At 43.8% G+C, this 22,206-nt stretch overlaps 1 protein-coding gene across 2 annotated transcripts; it reads right to left on the bottom strand.

Moving 5' to 3' along the window:
- Positions 1 to 425: 425 nt before the first annotated feature.
- Positions 426 to 17,387, bottom strand: stra6l (STRA6-like). 2 transcript variants are annotated; one of them, XM_084199251.1, is made up of 18 exons: positions 17,259 to 17,385; positions 17,027 to 17,099; positions 13,319 to 13,419; positions 12,435 to 12,565; positions 11,828 to 11,948; positions 10,495 to 10,540; positions 9,746 to 9,871; positions 9,365 to 9,438; positions 8,881 to 8,992; positions 8,592 to 8,745; positions 8,169 to 8,244; positions 7,960 to 8,041; positions 7,805 to 7,853; positions 4,671 to 4,788; positions 4,252 to 4,371; positions 2,562 to 2,725; positions 1,667 to 1,825; positions 426 to 1,056 (listed from the first exon to the last, which is right to left on the bottom strand). In XM_084199251.1, the coding sequence occupies exons 1-18, from the start codon at positions 17,300 to 17,302 to the stop codon at positions 806 to 808; spliced, it is 2,001 nt and encodes a 666-aa protein (XP_084055377.1). In that variant the 5' UTR covers positions 17,303 to 17,385; the 3' UTR covers positions 426 to 805. The 2 variants fall into 2 exon arrangements, with proteins under 2 accessions (XP_084055377.1, XP_084055378.1); XM_084199252.1 differs by lacking the exon at positions 2,562 to 2,725 and having other exon boundaries at positions 863 to 1,056; positions 17,259 to 17,387.
- Positions 17,388 to 22,206: the final 4,819 nt, after the last annotated feature.

Here is a 22,206-nt window from a genome sequence, read left to right as displayed (position 1 = left end):
ATGTACATTTACCTTAAGGGGTTTGTAGGGATGGTAAATTAATATTGCACAAAAAGTGGTTGTTTTCCATGTTATTTGATCAATACAAATATTTCATTTGATGTGGATGTTTTGTGTCTTTGCCCATAACTTTGCACCTTTAATGTGAGGACAGGGTTTTGTTCTTTCTGGATTTCCATTAGAATGACAATCACAGACAAAGGGACAGGGCAACAACTCTTACAACTCCAACTATTGAATCCTGCAAGATACTGTTCTTAATTATACAACTAGCTTTTTTGCCAAAGCAGAGATGCTGAAATGTTGTTGTTGTTGCTTGAGCTACAGGCATATATATTGGTCCACTAATACTAGTAAAGGCCCAGTGCACTACTTTTGTGAGTATTTTTTTTTTAAATACATTTTTATTTATATATATATATATATATATATATAGATTTTTAATTCTGATTTTTCAGGGAGTGCTGCAGCACCCTCAGCACCTCTACTTCCCACAGCTATGCGGCCTACTTAAAACAAATGGACCATTATGAGGTAAAAAGCATAACTGTGGCCCATTTGTCCTATCATCTTTCACAGTACGAGTAATTATGTAGGCATTTCCGAATTCACATTAATCATATTATTCATCACATACAAAACAATACATTGTAAGAGCTTGGCCTATAGAAAAATTGGCCTGTAGTAGCAAATGTAGCACTCATTAGCCAAAAGGTGTCCTCAATGTGTGTAGGTCTACTAAATGCCATACCATATTATTGTACTACACTATTTCAGGATGTGCATGTATAAGCCATAAGCAGAATCAGTCAGTTAATGCCTGCCCATTGGTCATCGTCTGATCTGATGTAACTGCAGTGGCTGTGGCCGTGGTCTCTGGTGCCTGTCCCATATGTTCGGTCTGAGAGACCAGCAGCCAGGCTTGGACCACAGTGTCCTGGTGGTCAGTGGGACTGGAGGAGGTCCGGTTCTTCCTCAGGAGGATCAGTCGTGGGTTCTTCATCAGGGTGTAGAGGAGCATCCATCGCCGCCTGGCCCGGCTTCCACAGGCTGAATCTACAACACAGTGGTGTTAGAGAGACTGACATTATCTACAAATATTTATTACGTGTCCTAGTGTTCATATTTCAGGTCTCAAATGTCACTTGAGTTGTGAGGGGTCCAGGATCTGTTCATTTGTCTGTTTTGATCAACAGTCTGTTTTGGGCTACTGAGGTTTGCAGTGGTGGAAAAAGTACATCATTGTCATACTTGAGTAAAAGTAAAGATACCGTAGTAGAAAATTACTCAAGTAAAATGGAAAGTCACCCAGTAAAATACTACTTGAGTAAAAGTCTAAAAGTATTTTGTTTTAAATATACTTAAGTATCAAAAGTAAATGTAATTGCTAAAATATCAATAGTAAAGTAAGGAACAGATACCCCAAAAAAACTACTTACGTAGTACTTTAAATTATTTTTACTTAAGTACTTTACACCACTGGAGGTTAGTATGATTTGTGTGATTTCAATTTAGACTGATTTGTGCTCTCAGAACCTTCTGATTTCTCAAGGACTATTTAGTCTAATATAGACTCACATTATGAGAAACTTCAACCTAAATGATCTTTTAAACATCCCATTCTTTGATCTGCAGGTGTGTTCATGACATCTTGCTGTTAACTGACCTGGCGAAGATGTGTTGTTGAATGTGGAGTACGATGCTGCCTCTGTGGTCCTCTGTTGTCTCTCCAGGGTGTTGGATAGAAGAAGATGGCAGAAACACACCATGACAGGGTTGTTGTGATAGTGGTCTGAGAAAATCATCCCGATCCAAGTGCTGTATCCTAAAATAGACAGTCAAAGAGTTACATTCTATTCTATGTAATTGCCACACAATCTTGGTCATAAAAATCCTGTGAAATGCGGCCACCTTATGTATAAATCATATATTACAGGTCCTGTAATATTAAACTCATCATCATGCTTTGATTATTTGAATCAGCTGTGTAGTGCTAGGGCAAAAAACAAAAAGGTTCACTCAGGGTGGGCCCCAGGAATGAGTTTGGGAAACCCTGGACTAGATTCCTGTCCGAGGGGTGTACTTGTACACATCAAGCTGCCTCACTCTACAGCAGTGGTAGGCAACCCTGGTCCTGGAGTACCACAGTCACTTCATGTTTTGGATTTAACCAACCTGGAAGACCAGGTGTGTTGAATTTAGGCAATCACTGAACTGATTAATTGGCTCAGTTGGTCTGGTGTGGTGCCGAGTTGGAACAAAATCCTGCAGAACTTGCGGCATTCCAGGAACAGGGTTGCCTACCCCCGCTCTACAGAAAGGAGAGATAGGCTCCTGCTCCTATGAGCTGTTCTTGCTTGCACAGGCAAAGGCTCGTGCAAGGCTACATACTTACAGTATATTACAGTGATTGAATCACCTGTTTGTGTTTAGCTGCACCTGTATGAGTTTACAACAAAAAACTATGGGCTTTAGTTATCGCCTTTAATTAGGGTGCAGAGTTTTTCTTGGTCAGGTGGTCAGGGAAAACCTCTGGGCCCTAACTAGGTCACTAAACTGACCAGGGTCCATGGACTCGTATCCCCTCGGCATGATGGTACGGTCGATGCGTGACACCAGCCAGGTGCCCACCACGCAGCTGGTCAGCAGACGCATGACGCAGTTACTCAGGCCCATCACAACATTGTAGAAGAAAAAGAAGTAGTTGAAGTTGTGGAACGCCTTCCTAGAGGGGAGATACCATAGAGTGTAATGTCAATGTACACTGAGTATACCAAACATTAGGAACGCCTTCCTAGAGGGGAGATACCATAGATGTACACTGAGTATCCCAAACATTAGGAACACCTTCCCAATATTTTTCCCTCAGAACAGTCTCAATTCGTCGGGGCATGGACTCTACAAGGTGTCGAAAGCGTTCCACAGGGATGCTGGCCCATGTTGACTCCAATGCTTGCAACTGTTTTGTCAAATTGGCTGGATGTCCTTTGGGTGGTGGACCACTCATGATACACACAGGAAACTGTTGAGCGTGAATAACACAGCAGTGTTACAGTTCTTGACACAAACCGGTGTGCCTGGCACCTACTACCATACCCCATTCAAAGGCACTTAGATCTTCTGTCTTGCCCATTCACCCTCTGAATGGCACACATACACAATCCATGTCTCAAGGCTTAGAATTATTATTAATTTTTTTTTTTTTTTTTTTTTTTTTTTTTTTTTTTTTTTTTTTTTAAATCGGTCTCCTCCCCTTCATCTACACTGATTGAAGTGGATTTAACAAGTGACATCAATAAAGGATCATAGCTTTCACCTGGAGCAGGTGTTCTTAATATGTTTCATACTCAGTGTATGTATTTCTTGATATGTATGCAGAACATGCATTGTCAAAGTGGGGTCACGGCATATGTGTGTGTCTGTGTGTCTGTGTTCTTGCATGTGTGTGCGAACAGCTTGACTGCACATTGTCTGTGCTACACATTTATGCATAATGAGGGTCAACTAGCCCTGGTTTGGGGGAAATGCTGTGTGTCAACCCATAAAAATCTCCTCAAGTCTGTGACCAGAGACATGTAAGACTAACTTGTAAATACTGGTTGTGTTTTACGCTTCACATTAGCTTGGGGGCTTTAGCGTTCAGGTTAGAACCACTATTATTAATCCCTAGTGTTAGCCCTGGGTTAAGAAAAGCTTGTGTAACTAAGGTAAACTAAAATAAATAGCTCTGGGTAAAGAAAAATACTTGTAAAAAGATCTTATTATGTAAATCAGAAAATCCAATACCAATATTTGTCAAAATGTTGACCTGTGCAGTATGATATGGACAGTACAGTGGAGGCTGGTGAGGGGAGGATGGCTCATAATAATGGCTGGAAAGGAGCGAATGGAATGACGTCAAACACATGGAAACCATGTGGAAACCATGTGTTTGATACCATTCCAATAATTTTGCTCCAGACATTACCACGAGCCAGTCCTCCCCAATTAAGGTGCCACCAACCACCTGTGGTACAGTACACATCTAAATGTGGGTGTTTTATCATGCACCATGTCCTTACAGCAGGTTCCTTGAAATCCTTTCATTAAGGAAATGTTAAGCCTTCTTATTTCTTTGTGTGAATATTCCAAAGAAGTGCACTAACCATAGATTGTAACTGGGTATAGTTGTGATGGGTGAATGACAGGTGACCAGTAGGCTAAGGTGAACGTTAGGTCAAGAGGTATGGCCTTTATTACATAATACTGTACCTGTTGTTGAGTGCCAGAGGTTTCTTCCTGTCTGAAGGTGAGATCTTGTCCTGAAGGAAGAACACTTGGACCAGCACCCCCTGTAGTATAGCCAATCCTATAACGATACCTATGGTCAAACTGATGGAGAGAACATTACTGTATACAGGATAAAGAAACTCACACTGCTTGGATATGCATACATACCAGGAAATGTGTTACGTTGACCCTCAATGAGTAAAGAAATACCAGTGACATGTTTGAATATGAACTGAGTGGCTCCTTGAAAATATGTTATTTCTGAATAGTTATATCCTGTTTAAAGCAGTTAAAGGGCCAGTTTCCCAAATCCAGATTAAGCCTAATCCTGGACTCAAAAACACTAGTCCAGGAGTAGGCTTAATCTGGGTCTGGGAAACTGTCCCATAGAGTACACTTACAGAACGGTTCCTAGGTTGGTCAACATTTCCAACACTCTTCCATTTTGGATGGGGAGGACCACTCCGTAGGCAAAGAGCAACGCAAAGACGAACTGGACAAAGTGAACAATTAGAAAACCTGGAACAAATTAGAGAACTTTCATATAAACAGAATGCATTTATTTATCTTTTACCTATCCAGTAAATAACAATTTACAGTCACCTCCAAAATGATTTGCACCCTTGATAAAGATGAGCAAAAAGACTAAAATAAATAATACAAATACTGAGCTATACTGTTTCCCAAAAAAAAAAAAGGACAATTGTATACTTTTATACTAATAAAATAGCTCGGAAAAAGAGATTTTGCTTAAGAAGTTTTTACAAAATCTCAAAAAGATAGCGGTCAATATTATTGGCACCCCTAAAGATGCTTATAAATAAAATCAAACAAAAGAAAATATGCATTAACATTCTACTTTCAAAAAGTTAATCTCAGTTTAAGGGACAGTATTGTGGCCTTCCATGGCTTCCTGTTTAACTTGGGTATAAAAATGAGGTAACACACATGTGAAATCCATTTGTCATCCATCACCATGGGGAAAGGCAAATAACTCACAAATGAAAAGAGACAACTGGTTGTTGACTTTCATAAAATCAGGCAATGGGTACCAAAAAAAACAACTGAAAAAACAAATATACCACTTACCACTATTAGGGCAACAATGAAGACGTTTGAAACCACAGGAACAGTGGTAAACTTGCCAGGTAGAGGAACAAAGTGTATCTTGTCCCCACATACAGTGAGGAAGATGGGTCGGGAGGCATCAAAAAATCCAAGGGCCATAGTTGGAGAATTACAGAACTTGGTCACTGGGGTCGGCAGGTAGCTTAGTGGGTAAGAGCGTTGTGCCAGTAACCGAAAGGTCGCTGGTTCTAATCCCCGAGCCGACTAGGTGAAAAATCTGTCGATGTGCCCTTAAGCAAGGCACTTAACCCTAATTGCTCCTGTAAGTCGCTCTGGATAAGAGCGTCTGCTAAATGACTAAAATGTAAATGTAAATGTCACATCTTGGGGTCACCAAGTTTCCAACTCTACAGTTTCCAACTCTACGCCAACTCCATGTCAATAGGCTATTTTATTGAGAGCAAACAACAAATGTAAATGCCTGGAGTTTGCTAAACGGCATTGGCACTTGGATTGGAACCAGGTGCAATGGCCATCTCAGGCTCTGGACTTGAAACCCATTGAAAACCTGTGGTTTCAATTGAAGAGGGCAGTCCATAAGCGCAGACCAAAGGATATCAAGGATCTGGAAAGAGTCTGTATGTATAAATTATCTAAAATCCCTCCCAATCTATTCTTCAATCTCATAAAGCATTATAGGTGTCACGAATTCAGCCGAGGCTGCCCCTCCTTGCTCGGGCAGGTTTCGGCGTTCGTCGTCACCGCCTTACTAGCCACTACCGCTCCATTTATCATCACTCCATTTGTCTTGTCTTGTCTTGTCAATCACACACACCTGGTACTCATTCCCTCATTAGTCTGTGTATAAGCGTTCCCTCTGCCCCCTTGTCCTTTGTGAGTGATTGCTCGTTGTGAGAGGCAAATCCCCGCCTTATCTTAGATCAGGGTTCTTCAATTCCGGTCCTGGAGGGCCGAAACACTTCTGTTTTTTATTTCTACCTGGTAGTTAATTGCACTCACCTGGTGTCCCAGGTCTGAATTAGCCCCTGATTAGAAGGAGAGGATGAAAAACAGAGGTGTTTCGGCCCTCCAGGACCGGAATTGAAGAACCCTGTCTTAGATCATTGGTCACCATAGCAACACCCACCCGTAGTATGCATTCCAGCAGGTATATCTCACTGGTCATCCCCAAAGCCAACACCTCATTTGGCCGCCATCGCTTCCAGTTCTCTGCTGCAAATGACTGGAACGAACTGCAAAAATCTCTGAAGCTGGAGACACGTATCTCCCTCACTAACTTTAAGCATCAGTTGTCAGAGCAGCTTACCGATCACTGCACCTGTACACAGCCCATCTGTAATTAGCCCACCCAACTACCTCATCACCATATTGTTATTTACATTGTTATTTATTTTGCTCACTTGCACCCCAGTATCTCTATTTGCACATCATCTTCTGCACATCTATCACTCCAGTGTTAATACTAAATTGTAATTATTTTGCACTATGGCCTATTTATTGCCTTACCTCCATAACTTACTACATTTGCACACACTGTATATAGATTTTCTATTGTGTTGTTGACTGTATGTTTAGTTTTTGTTTATTCCATATGTAACTCTGTGTTGTTGTTGTTTCTAATCGCACTGCTTTGCTTTATCTTGGCCAGGTCGCAGTTGTAAATGAGAACTTGTTCTCAACTGGCTTACCTGGTTAAATAAAAGTGAAATAAAATAAATAAATAAAATAAAGAGTGAGTAGCTCGGTTGAGCTACTCTTTACTTGTATACAGCCACGGTTGATTTTCCCTTGTGCTAGTTTCGTTCTGTCGCTATATGCGCTACATTATTGTACACTGAATAAACGTTTGATTTCGGTGTTTTACCTCCTGCGCCTGACGCCGTCATTCACACCTCATCACAATAGGAAAAAGGCTTAGTGCTGTTATCCTTGAAAAGGGAAGGTGCACAAAGTGTTGAAAACAGGCGTGTCAATAATTTTCACAGATATCTTTTTGAGATTTTGTTTTATTACTTAAACAAACAATTTCTCTGCGCATTTGTATTAGTATAATTTAGAATTTTTGGAGCATACAATATAGCTCAATATTTGTATTACTTATTTTACAGTTTTTTTTGCTCATCTTTATTAAGGGTGGCAATCATTTTGGAGGTGACTGTATATGTCTCATCCTATATATCCCCTATATGTATTATATGGGCTGAAAGAGCTCTTGCACTACATTTTACATTACATTTACGTCATTTAGCAGACGCTCTTATCCAGAGCGACTTACAGTTAGTGCATACATTATTCTTTTTTTATTTTTCATACTGGCCCCCCGTGGGAATCGAACCCACAACCCTGGCGTTGCAAACGCCATGCTCTACCAACTGAGCTACCTCCCTACCACTAGTAACTGTACATTTAACAATTAGTTCACAAGGAAGACGAAAGGTTATCTTACCCCACAAAGTAAATGCTATTTGCCATCCGGAGTATCTTGTGATGGCAGCCTGTAAGTAATGTTACAAAATATGACTCTTAAATATTTTGACACTACAACTAACATTCCCAATAATTCTGTGGAACATTCTGGAATTGGAATGCGCTGCTACTCACCACACTGACTGCTGAAGTGGGATTATGGAACTTCTCAGGAAGAAAGCCCTTCTTCCCCGCCCACAGTCTCTTCAGATGTTTCCTGTGACAGGGCCAGAATTATAACAGCAATACTAACAGATACTGTTAATAATATTAACAGACCATACCCAATTTACATAATGTATACTGTGTAGACATATGGAATAACTGCATCAAACAGGACATACCGGTAACATGCTAACACATGGAATGTGTATGACACAGACGTTAGGCTGGCAAAGATGGTTGTGGCTAGCCAGGACTCTGGAAAATCAATCAATCAAACAAACTAATACGTAAACTATGCAGAGTGATGAATGATAATGGTACAGATATTCAGGCAAACTCTGCACTCTTAGAAAAAAGGGTTCCAAAAGGGTTCTTCGGCTGTCCCCATAGGAGAACCCTTTTTGGTTCCAGGTAGAACGCTTTTGGGTTCCATGTAGAACCCTCTGTGGAAAGGGTTCTACATGGAACCAAAAAGGGTTCTTCAAAGGGTTCTCCTATGGGGACAGCCGGAGAACCATTTTAAGTTCTAGATAGCACCTTTTTTTCTAAGAGTGTGGGTGCGGCATACACACACACACAATAGTCTAAACCATCCACCTTACTTCTGGCAACGACAGCGAATTCCTCTATTTGGGGGATCATGGCTACAAACATCTCTGTCTCATTGCAGGAAGAAGCCAGCTTCTTCAGTTGGTCTTTCAGAACATCCAATCTATCAAACGCATAGTCACTGAGACTATAGTCAGCCAAAGTCATCTGTTGAAGGACAGACGCACCCAAAGCACACAGTTAGAAGCACACTAAAATATGTCAAATAAAATACATCAAAGAGGTGTAAAATAACACATTCACTGAGGAAAAGCCTAATCCCTCCCATATAACAAGGCTAACCGTGTATAGGCCAATCAGGGATATGATGGATGTGCCGATCATTCTGTTAGGGAACTTGAAGTGGGGGTCCCAGTCATAGACCCTCCTCTGGAACCAACTGGCCTCCAGTGTCCTATCAAAAAGATTCCGGAATTTAACGAAACCATTCTTAACACTCCATGAAAAATATTTAAGACACACAACCAGTTCATACTGAATGTTTGCATGACCAACAATGAAATGTGAAAGATTATGTCACATGTTGAACATAGTAGGCCTAATTTTGAAACCAGGCCAATGGTCGTGTATGTATCAAAGGCATGACAGGCTGTTACCAATGATTTACTTTTAAATAACCACGATATATATTATATTTATATGTCTGTAACTTGAGATGGTAATAACTGAAATGACTAGCCCTACATAGGACACCGTTAATGAATGTAGGGCTAATGCCCTATGTAGGGCAAATTAGGAGCCAGTATTTCTCCTACTGTTGTCCTACCGGTCAATAGGGCTCCTCCTCAACAACCTCTGTACATGCTTGGCCTGGTGACACTGGATTAGCTGCTCTTGGTCCTGAAAGAAGATTCTTGTCAACAGACAAACTCATCATTCATTGGATGATTGCTCCTCAAAGTCTGGCATGCCAAAGACCTTTTGGCATGCTAAAGACCAGTAATGCTAACCTAGACCTCTCCCCTTGTAGGGACGTCAAAAACATTTGCAGGGTGGCATAAACTGAAGCTCATGATATTCTAAATGAGTCGTGAATAACACAAGTATGTCTTTCATCATATCTGATATACGCTATTGGGATTCATTTCCCCATTTCACTGACACACATCCTCAAACGGATGTGGTAATCTCCAACTGAAATTCTCACCTCAGTTTCAAGCTGGAGGCGAATCCGAACAGCCTTGACCAGCATGTATGTGAACCGCCCCAGGAGGAAGATGAGAGACAAAATGGTCGGCCACTGGTAGACTAGCTTCTGGGGACTACCCAGTATCTGCAGAGTACAAGTTCATGTTCACATGGCAGTCATAGATGCAGAAGTACATAGGCCTAACAGCCACACCTACTGTAAACAGTGATGAATGACTTCGCAAATATGGTAAGGGATATAGCATTTGAATGTAGTAAGTGAGAGAAATAACTCATTTGACATGTGTGATAAATATATATTATGGAATGCAATGACATCACATACTGTACTATGAACTATATGTGAGATGAATGACTTGGCAAATATACTAAAGGATATATATTAGCATTTGAACGTCAGTCAACAACAGGTATTCAATGCCAATGACGTTAGGATAAGACATCTTTTGTCTGCTATTCAAACAGGCGTTTTCCCATTTTCACTTCTATGCTAACATGCCAGGATGCCGGTAACAGAAAAGGGATTCAACACATTCTATCACACAATCATCTTACGGGTAGTTGGTCATCCCTTCCCAGAAGAGTGGATATCCATATTTATTTTCACCTTGCTACAGTACTCTTGCTTGCAGGCAGTATATGTTGCTAAACCACATTGCTATACCAGCCTGTTATACCGCATTGTTTAAAGTATTCTGTATGGAGGGGGTAAACGACTATGTGTTGGCGTGTTGAATACTCACCTACCTTACCAGTGGGACACGTCACTGTATCCCACAGTGTGATGATTATCCTGCAAATAAAAACCAAACAGGCTGTTATAGGGAGCCCTAAGATCACTACAACTCATATTCAGTCATATAGCTGGGCAATTCCTGTAATGACTAAATCAAGCTGTGAAAAAGTATTTGCCCCCTTTCTGATTTTCTCTATTATTGCATATTTTCTATACTCAATGTTATCACATCTTCAACTAAAACATTAGATAAAGGGAACCAAATAACAAAAAAATATATACTTATTTTATTTATTTAATTAACAAAGTTATGCAACACTCAATTCCCCTGTGTAAAAAGGAATTTCCCCCTTACACTCAGTAACTGGTTGTACCACCTTTAGCTTCAATGACTGCAACCAAATGCTTCCTGTAGTTGTTGATCAGTCTCACATCGCTGTGGAGGAATTTTGGCCAACTTCAGAACTGCTTTTTTTCCAGAACTGCTTTTTTCAGCGACATTTGTGGGTTTTCAAGCATGAACTTCTCGTTTCAAGTCCTGCCACAACATCTCAATTGAGATTAGGTCTGGACTTTGAATAGGCCATTCCAAAACGTCAAATTTGTTGCTTTTTAACGATTTTCATGTGGACTTGATTGTGTGTTTTGGATCATTGTCTTGCTGCATGATCCAGCTGCACTTCAGCTTCAGCTCACAGACGGATGGCCTGACATTCTCCTGTAGAATTCTCTGATACAGACCAGAATTGATGGTTCCTTCTTTTAAGGCAAGTCATACAGATCCTGAGGCAGCAAAGCATCCCCAAACCATCACAGTACCACCACCATGCTTGACCGTTGGTGTAAGGTTCTTACTGTGGAATGCAGTGTATGGTTTTCGCCAGGCATAATGGGACCCATGTCATCCAAAAAGTTATAATTTTGACTAATCTGTCCATAGAACATTCTTCCAATAGTCTTGATGATCATCCAGGTGCTTACAGGTGCTTTTTGGTCGAGATGGGTCCCATTATGTCTGGCAAAAACTCTATACTTCATTCCACAGTAAGAACCTCATACCATGGTGGTGGTGGTAACTCAGGCTTACTTTATCTCAAATTAGGTTTTGGTTGAAGATGTGATAATATTCAGTATAAAAAATATGCACTAACAGAGAAAATCAGAAAGGGGGCAAATACTTTTCACAGCACTGTAAGTCCCTATAGAGCCAGGAGATATTCGTCCTGACCATGTGCCCTACCTGACCAGAAAAAAACTCTGGACCCTAACTTCAACCGGTCAGGTCTCAGGGTCGGTAAAAACTCCTGACCCTACGTCATGACATCACATCAAACGTGCACTGACCATGTCAAAGAGTAGAGGATTCCCAGAACAGCCCCAAACTCTCGGCAAGGGGTTGACAGACACGCAAAGAAAGGGAAAAAGGCCAGGCCCACCTCGAGAGCACCTACAAGGTACACAAACGCTGCAAAGACAAAGACAAAGTTATGCTTGTGTTGAGAGTGGTGCACATAGCATTGTCACTAGGACCATGTCAGGTTATCCTATGTGGTCAGGAAAAACTCCCAGCCCTAACCATTATCAATGCTACAGTCCACAATACAGCAAACAGTGGCATTCATGAATCAATCAAGTACTCTTCCTAGGTTCCTGCCATTCTAGGGAGTTTTTCCTAGCCACCATGCTCTTACATCTGCATTGCTTGCTGTTTGGGGATTTAGGCTGGGCTTCTGTATAAGCACTTTGTGACATCTGCTGATGTAAAAAGAGCTTTATAAATACATTTGATTTGATTTGATGCTAGGGAGATGAGAAACCCCGAAGGGACTGAGACCCGTCTGAGGCTCTAATGTTTCCTGACACTCCTGATCCACTGGTGTTCCACTCGCTAAACAACATTCTGACACACCCCTGTTCAGTGTTCCATTCACTCCGAAACATTCTTAATTACCTTTGGCCCAGGGTGGAACGTTAAAGGTTACGTAATGCTCTGAGAACAGAAGCAAGACATTGGAGGATACAGCTCCGAAGGCAAACCCATAGGACCATCTGTTACTGAGGTTCCCCATGAAGTCCAGAGGCCTGAGAGAGAGGGTGTAGTAATAGGAGTATGTTTGTATCGATGAAGAGTGTTCAAATCTTATATCACACCCTATTCCTCATGTAGTGCAACATTTAGGACCAGAGCCACACACCCTACTCCCCATATAGTCTAGTACTTTTGATCAGAGCACATACCCTACTCCAGGGTTCTTCAATTCCGGTCCTGGAGGGCCGAAACACCTCTGTTTTTCATCCTCTCCTTCTATTCAGGGGCTAATTCAGACCTGGGACACCAGGTGAGTGCAATTAACTACCAGGTAGAAATAAAAAACAGAAGTGTTTCGGCCTTCCAGGACCGGAATTGAAGAACCCTGCCCTACATAAATTGCACTATATATAGAGGATTTCAGATGTAGGATCCTAATTTGATCACTCTTTTGTTGCTGAGAATTTTCCTGCACAGTAGGAAATACAAACTTGTAGTGTATTCAAGGTTTAAAAAGGCTTCTAAAGTTTGTAATTTCCACTTTAAAAATGTCTGACTTAATTGGCCCTAAAGAAAAATGTATCAACCCCTACAAAAAATGTCCATGGATTATAATCCACATAATAATTCACATTTCCTGTTGCTGCAGGATTATTTGTCTGTTGTAGCAAACTGGCTCAAATTAAGATCCTACATCTGTATATTGGGAATAGGGTGTGATTTGAGATAAAACCGGTGTCTGTCTCTATCATTAAGGGTCAGTAAGGGTTGACCGGTAAAGGGTCAGGGGTTACGGTGTGACTCACACAACAATGCCAAACCGGTTGTTGAGAAAGGGGAGCTTCTCATCGATGGGCAGGTGTCTGGATCTCCTCTGCAGGGCCGACAGCACAACCACGATGACGAACTATGTAGAATACACAAAAGAGAGCAGAGACTAGGGTTGCAAAATTCCGTGAACTTTCAAAAAATTCCCTGGTTTTCCTGAAATCCCAGTTAGAGGATTCCCAGAATCAGAAGGGAATAAGCAGGAAATCTGGAATTCTCCAACCAGAATTTCTGGGAAACCAGGGAATGTATTATTTAAATATAATTTATATTTGCTTTGTGGTCTCAGGGCACCATTGAAAATGAGACCCTGGTCTCAATTGGGCTCCCCTGATTAAATAAAAGTTTATTCAATAGTAGTAGTCCTATTTAGCCGTTTAACCCTTTTAACCCTTAAGCTTAGCCTTATTCATTGCCTTCAGAAATTATTCATACCCCTTGACATATTCCACATTTTGTTGTGTTACAGCCTGAACTAAAAATTGATTAAATATACTTTTTTTCTCACCCATCTACACACAAAATCATAGAATGACAAAGTGAAAACATGTTTTTAGAAATGTTTGCACATTTATTGAAAATTATATACAGAAATATCTCATTTATATACAGTGGCTTGCGAAAGTATTCACCCCCCTTGGGATTTTTCCTATTTTATTGCCATACAACCTGGAATTAAAATGGATTTTTTGGGGGTTTGTATCATTTGATTTACACAACATGCCTACCACTTTGAAGATGCAAAATATTTTTTGGGGTGAAACAAACAAGAAATACGAAAAAAACAGAAAACTTCAGCGTGCATAACTATTCACCCCCCCCCCCCAAAGTCAATACTTTGTAGAGCCACATTTTGCAGCAATTACAGCTGCAAGTCTTGGGGTATGTCTCTATAAGCTTGGCACATCTAGCCACTGGGATTTTTGCTCATTCTTCAAGGAAAAACTGCTCCAGCTCCTTCAAGTTAGATGGGTTCCGCTGGTGTACAGCAATCTTTAAGTCATACTACAGATTCTCAATTGGATTGAGGTCTGGGCTTTGACTAGGCCATTCCAAGACATTTAAATGTTTCCCCTTAAACCACTTGAGTGTTGCTTTAGGAGTATGCTTAGGGTCATTGTCCTGCTAGAAGGTGAACCTCCGTCCCAGTCTCAAATCTCTGGAAGACTGAAACAGGTTTCCCTCAAGAATTTCCCTGAATTTAGCGCCATCCATCATTCCTTCAATTCTGACCAGTTTCCCAGTCCCTGCCGATGAAAAACATCCCCACAGCATGATGCTGCCACCACCATGCTTCATTGTGGGGATGGTGTTACATTTACATTTTAGTCATTTAGCAGACGCTCTTATCCAGAGCGACTTACAGTTAGTGAGTGCATACATTTTTTTTTTCTCATACTGGTCCCCCGTGGGAAACGAACCCACAACCCTGGCGTTGCAAACGGCATGCTCTACCAACTGAGCTACACGGGAATACAAGGGTGATGAGAGGTGTTGGGTTTGCGCCAGACATAGCGTTTTCCTTGATGGCCAAAAAGCTCAATTTTAGTCTCATCTGACCAGAGTACCTTCTTCCATATGTTTGGGGAGTCTCCCACATGCCTTTTGGCGAACACCAAACGTGTTTGCTTATTTTTTTCTTTAAGCAATGGCTTTTTTCTGGCCACTCTTCCATAAAGCCCAGCTCTGTGGAGTGTACGGCTTAAAGTAGTCATATGGACAGATACGCCAATCTCCGCTGTGGAGCTTTGCAGCTCCTTCAGGGTTATCTTTGGTCTCTTTGTTGCCTCTCTGATTAATGCCCTCCTTGCCTGGTCCGTGAGTTTTGGTGGGCAGCCCTCTCTTGGCAGGTTTGTTGTGGTGCCATATTCTTTTAATTTTTTCTTAATGGATTTAATGGTGTTCCGTGGGATGTTCAAAGTTTCTGATATTTTTTTATAACCCAACCCTGATCTGTACTTCTCCACAACTTTGTCCCTGACCTGTTTGGAGAGCTCCTTGGTCTTCATGGTGCCGCTTGCTTGGTGGTGCCCCTTGCTTAGTGGTGTTGCAGACTCTGGGGCCTTTCAGAACAGGTGTATATATACTGAGATCAGTTGACAGATCATGTGACACTTAGATTGCACAAAGGTGGACTTTATTTAACTAATTATGTGACTTCTGAAGGTAATTGGTTGCACCAGATCTTATTTAGGGGCTTCATAGCAAAGGGGGTGAATACATATGCACGCACCACTTTTCCGTTATTTATTTTTTAGAATATTTTGGAAATGTTTTTTTGTTTTTTTTACTTCACAAATGTGGACTATTTTGTGTATGTCCATTAAATGAAATCCAAATAAAAATCAATTTAAATTACAGGTTGTAATGCAACAAAATAGGAAAAGTGCGAAGGGGGATGAATTATTTTGCAAGGCACTGTAAGTATTCACACCCCTGAGTCAATAATTGTTAGAATCACATTTGGCAACGATCACAGCTGTAAGTCTTTCTGGGTAAGTCTCAAAGACCTTTGAACACCTGGATTGTACAATATTTGCACGTTATTCTTAAAAAAATTCTTCAAGCTCTGTCAAGTTGGTTGTTGATAAGACAGCCATTTTCAAGTCTTGCCATAGATTTTCAAGACTGTAACTAGGCCACTCAGGAACATTCAATGTGGTCTTGCTAAGCGACTCCAGTGTATATTTGGCCTTGTGTTTTAGGTTATTGTCCTGCTGAAGGTGAATCTGTCTCCGTGTCTGTTCGAAAGCGGACTGAACCAGGTTTTCCTCTAGGATTTTGCCTGTGCTTATCTCTATTCAGTTTCTTTTTTATCCCCCCAAAAACTCCCTAATCCTTCCCGATGACAAGCATACCCATAACATGATGCAGCCACCATCATGCTTGAAAATATGAAGAGTGATACTCAGTGATGTGTTGTGTTTGTCCCAAACATAAGACTTTGTATTCAGGACATAAAGTACATTTCTTTACCACATTTTTACAGTTTTACTTTAGTGCCTTGTTGCAAACAGGGTGCATGTTTTGGAATATGTTTATTCTGTCCAGGCTCCCTTCTTTTTACTCAGTAAATTAGGTTAGTATTGTGGAGTAACTACAATGTTGTTTATCCATCCTTAGTTTTCTCCTATTGCAGCCATTAAACTCTGTAACTATTTTAAAGTCACCATTGGCCTCATAGTGAAATCCCTGAACGGTTTCCTTCCTTTCCACTAACTGAGTTAAGAAGGACGCCTGTATCTTTGTAGTGGCTGGGTTTATTGATACACTATCCAAAGTGTAATTAATAACTTCACCATGCTCAAAGCGATATTCAATGTCTGCATTTTTTCTACCAATAGGTGCCCTTCTTTGCAAGGCATTGGAAAACATTATCTGTGTTTGAAATTCACTGCTCGACTGAGGGACTTTCCAGATGAGGAAGTCATGTTAAACACTATTATTGCACACAGAGTGAGTCCATGCAACTTATTATGTGACTTGTTAAGTACATGTTTACTCCTGAACTTATTTAGGCTTGCCATAAAAAAGGGGTTGAATATTATGTTTATTAATTAATTTGTAATAAAATCCAAAAACAGAATTCCACCTTGGCGTTATGGGGTATTGTGACACAATACAGGTGTCAAGTAAAGTGTTCCCTTGATGTTACTGTACTGTATGGTCACAGAGAGACCCCTTACCGATGGAATAAGAGAATAGTGCAGGAAGAGGTCCATGGATACACCACTGTCACAGGTCTGGTTAGGAGAGCCCCTTCACGACAAAAATAAATAAATAATTAAAAAAGGAAAGTGGAATTTCAGTCTGAATAATTTCCTCCATGAACAAATTAGTAAGATGTACGGATTTACAGTTATCAAGCTTGCCTTTATAACTGATCCAGTAGTTAGCCATAATTAGAATTGTACTCACATGTTGCCTCTTATCATGTTGTTACCACTTTCAGGAAGTAACATAAAAGATAGTCCTTAAAAGCAACAACAGAAACGACTATCTACTGATATCTCTCAAAGACCAGTTTCCTAGTTGCAGTCATGTGACGTACCTTTGACCCCAAAAGCCAACCTTCACAAGTGGCACCTTGTGCTACCGTATTGACTGATATGTTACCGTGCAATAGCACTGTCAACAGAGAGCCAGTAACAGATAACCAAGGGATCGATTCCCTTTAGGTTTTCTCCCTCCAAAGCATAGTTATTTTCCTGTGAGTTTATCATTACCAAGCTCGTCACTCGTCCTCACTGTAAAAGGAATTATTGTATGGGATATTTTTCAACAGTGCTTTGAGGAACAGTAAGAAACAAAAGGTTTTATTTTGAGGAAACAATGCTTTGACGGTTGAGTGCTTTCGATATACTCTGTCATTTAAGTTAGTACTGTGGAGTAAGTCCAATGTTCTTGATCTGTCACGCGACGTGTATGCGGTAGCGAAGTCAAAAGCAGGACACAGAGCGGCTGGCAACGTTTTTTACTGAACACAGTAAACAGGGAGGAAAGCACAAAGACCCGTACATACAGAACTGCCGGAATGACAACAAACAATAACACACAAAATACCAATGAGAGACAGGGGTTAATATAGGGAATACAATCCAACATAATGGGAAACAGGTGTAAACAATAAAGACCAAACAAGACAAACACCGAAACATCGATCGGCAGCAGCTAGTACTCCGGGGACGACGAACGCCGAAGCCTGCCCGAGCAAGGAGGAGGAGCAGCCTCGGCTGAATCCGTGACAGTACCCCCCCCTTGACGCGCGGCTCCAGCCGTGCGCCGACCCCTGCCTCGGGGACGGCCAGGAGGACGCGGAGCAGGCGAGTCGGATGACTCCGGTGGAAATCCCTCAACAGGGAGGGATCTAGGATGTCCCTCCTAGGGACCCAGCACCGTTCCTCCGGACCGTACCCCTCCCACTACACGAGATACTGCAGACCCCCCATCCGACGCCTCGAATCCACGATGGAACGGACTGAGTACGCTGGAGCCCCCTCGATGTCTAGTGGGGGCGGAGGAGCCTCTCGTATCTCATTCTCCTGGAGTGGACCAGCTACCACTGGCCTGAGGAGAGACACATGGAACGAGGGGTTAATGCGGTAATTAATGGGCAGTTGTAACCTATAACATACCTCGTTCAATCTCCTCAGGACTTTAAATGGCCCCACAAACCGCCGACCCAGCTTCCGGCAGGGCAGGCGAAGGGGCAAGTTTCGGGTCGAGAGCCAGACCCGATCTCCCGGTGCATAAACCGGACCCTCACTGCGGTGGCGATCGGTGCTCGCCTTTTGCCGTCTGATAGCCCGCTGCAGATGGACATGCGCAGCGTTCCATGTTTCCTCCGAGCGCCGAAACCACTCATCCACCGCAGGGGCTTCGATCTGGCTCTGATGCCAGGGTGCCAGGACCGGCTGATAACCCAGCACACACTGAAAAGGCATAAGATTAGTGGAGGAGTGGCGGAGTGAGTTTTGGGCTATCTTTGCCCAGGGGATATACCCCGACCACTCCTCCTGCCGGTCCTGGCAATAGGACCTCAGAAACCTACCCACATCCTGGTTTACTCTCTCCACCTGCCCATTACTCTCAGGGTGAAAACCCGAGGTAAGGCTAATCGAGACCCCCAAACGTTCCATAAACGCCCTCCAGACTCTAGAGGTGAACTGGGGACCCCGATCAGACACTATATCCTCAGGCACCCCGTAGTGCCGGAAGACGTGAGTAAACAGGGCGTTGGCCGTTTGTAGGGCTGTAGGAAGATCTGGCATAGGAATGAGACGGCAGGCCTTAGAAAACCGATCCACAACGACCAAGATCGTGGTATTCCCCTGGGAGGGGGGAAGGTCCGTGACAAAATCCACCGATAGGTGAGACCACGGCCGTTGTGGAACGGGTAGAGGTTGTAACTTCCCTCTGGGCAGGTGTCTAGGCGCCTTACACTGGGCGCACACCGAGCAGGAAGAAACGTAAATCCTCACGTCCCTAGCTAAGGTGGGCCACCAGTACTTCCCGCTAAGGCAGTGCACTGTCCGACCAATACCAGGATGACCAGAGGAGGGTGACGTGTGAGCCCAATATATCAGTCGATCACGGACCTCGAGCGGCACGTACCTCCGCCCCTCTGGACACTCTGGGGGAGTAGGGTCGGCACGTAACGCCCGCTCGATTTCCGCATCGACCTCCCACACCACCGGTGCCACCAGACAAGACTCCGGAAGTATGGGAGTGGGCTCAATGGACCTCTCCTCTGTGTCATATCGTCGGGACAGGGCGTCTGCCTTAGCGTTCTGTGACCCTGGTATATAAGTGAGCTTAAATACAAACCGGGTAAGAAACATGGCCCACCTAGCCTGACGAGGGTTCAGTCTCCTCGCTGCCCGGATGTACTCCAGGTTACGATGGTCAGTCAGAATGAGAAAAGGGTGTTTAGCCCCCTCAAGCCAATGCCTCCACACCTTCAGGGCTTGGACCACCGCTAGCAGCTCCCTGTTCCCCACGTCATAATTGCGTTCCGCCGGACTGAGCTTCTTGGAATAGAAAGCACAGGGGCGGAGTTTTGGAGGCGTGCGCTGAGACTGGCACCGATCCCCGCCTCGGACGCATCCACCTCAACTTGGAACGCCAAAGAGGGATCCGGATGTGCCAGCACCGGAGCCGAGGTGAACAGGTCCTTCAGATGTCTAAACACCCTGTCCGTCTCAGCCGACCACTGCAAACGCACCGGGCCCCCCTTTAGCAGGGAGGTGATGGGAGCTGCTACCTGTCCAAAGCCCCGGATAAACCTCCGGTAGTAATTGGCAAAACCCAAAAACCGCTGCACCTCCTTCACCGTGGTGGGAGTCTGCCAATTACGCACGGCTGAAACGTGGTCAATCTCCATCTCCACCCCTGACGCGGACAACCGATGTCCCAGGAAGGAAATGGACTCCTGAAAAAACAGACATTTCTCCGCCTTCACATACAGGTCATGCTCCAACAGTCTACCCAGCACCCGACGCACCAGAGACACATGTTCGGCTCGTGTAGCGGAGTATATTAGAATGTCATCAATATACACCACTACACCCTGTCCATGCAAATCCCTGAAAATCTCTTCCACAAATGATTGGAAGACTGAAGGAGCATTCATTAAACCATATGGCATGACGAGGTACTTATAGTGACCCGAGGTGGTACTGAATGCTGTCTTCCACTCATCTCCCTCCCTAATGCGCACCAGGTTGTACGCGCTCCTGAGATCCAATTTTGTGAAGAATCGCGCCCCGTGTAATGACTCCGTCATACTAGCAATCAGAGGGAGAGGATAGCTGTATTTGATTGTAATCTGATTGAGACCACGGTAATCAATACACAGGCGTAAACCCCCATCCTTCTTCTTCACAAAAAAGAAACTCGAGGACGCAGGGAAAGTGGACGGCCGTATGTATCCCTGTCTCAGAGATTCGGTGACGTGTGTCTCCATAGCTGCCGTCTCCTCCTGAGACAGAGGATACACATGACTATGAGGAAGCGCAGCGCCTACCTGGAGGTCTATCACACAATCCCCCTGTCGATGAGGTGGTAATTGAGTCGCCTTCTTTTTACAGAAGGCGAGTGCCAAATCGGCATACTCAGGAGGAATGTGCATGGTGGGAATTTGGTTCGGACTTTCCACCGTCGTTGCCCCTACGGAAACACCTACACACCGCCCGACACACTGATCAGACCATCCCTTGAGAGCCCTCTGTTGCCATGAAATGTTGTGGTCATGAGATGTTAACCAGGGAAGCCCCAACACTACGGGAAACGCAGGAGAGTCAATCAAATACAACTGTATAATCTCCTCATGGCCCTCCTGCGTCTTCATCTTAAGTGGCGCTGTGACCTCCCTAATCAATCCCGACCCCAAAGGGCGGCTATCTAGGGCATGGATGGGGAAGGGCACATCAACTGGTACAATAGGAATCCCTAACTTATACGTGAACCGGCGATCGATAAAATTCCCAGCTGCGCCTGAATCTACTAGCGCCTTATGCTGGGAGTGAGAAGAAACCTCGGGAAACACAACTTTAATACATATATGTACAACAGAGAGCTCTGGGTGAGTTGGGTGCTTACTCACCTGGAATGACTCATCAGTGCGTTGCCTACTGCCTCGATTCCTAGGAGACCCTCCCCAGCACCGAACCGCAGTGTGTCCTCTGCGGCCACAGTTGGTGCAGGGGACGGACTCTCTCCTGGTCTCTCTCCTGGTCTCCCTAGCACCAGCACCCCCGAGCTCCATAGGGCTCAGCTCGGAAGTGCTGGGGGATGGAATGGACGGCCCCGACTCCGGACGTCCGCGGGTAGCCAACAGGGTATCTAGGCGAATTGACATGTCCACCAGCTGATCGAAGCTTAGGTTGGTGTCCCTGCAGGCCAACTCCCGACGAACGTCCTCCCTTAGGCTGCACCTGTAGTGGTCGACGAGGGCCCTCTCATTCCATCCCGCATTGGCAGCCAGAGTCCGGAAGTCCAGTGCGAACTCCTGCGCGCTCCTCTTCCCCTGTCTGAGGTGGAACAGACGCTCACCCGCCGCCTTCCCCTCTGGGGGATGATCGAACACCGCCCTGAAGCGGCGGGTGAACTCAGCATAGTTGACTGTAGCGGCATCTATTCCCCCCCCACTCGGCGTTGGCCCACTCCAGTGCCTTGCCGGACAGACAGGAGATGAGGGCGGACACGCTCTCGTATCCCGAGGGCACCGGGTGGATGGTTGCCAGATAGTTCCACTTGGAGCAGGAAACCCTGACACCCGGCCGCGGTGCCATCATAAGCCCTCGGGAGCGAGAGCCGAATCCCACTGGACTCCGGAGGTGAAGTGATAGGTATAGCTGATGGTGGT

This window comes from Coregonus lavaretus (genome assembly GCF_964263955.1).
Source record: "Coregonus lavaretus genome assembly, contig: HAP1_SCAFFOLD_999, whole genome shotgun sequence".
NCBI classification, from domain to species: Eukaryota; Metazoa; Chordata; class Actinopteri; order Salmoniformes; family Salmonidae; genus Coregonus; species Coregonus lavaretus.
The sequence above is the reverse complement of the archived record's forward strand: the minus strand, read 5'-3'. Positions and strand labels throughout refer to the sequence as shown.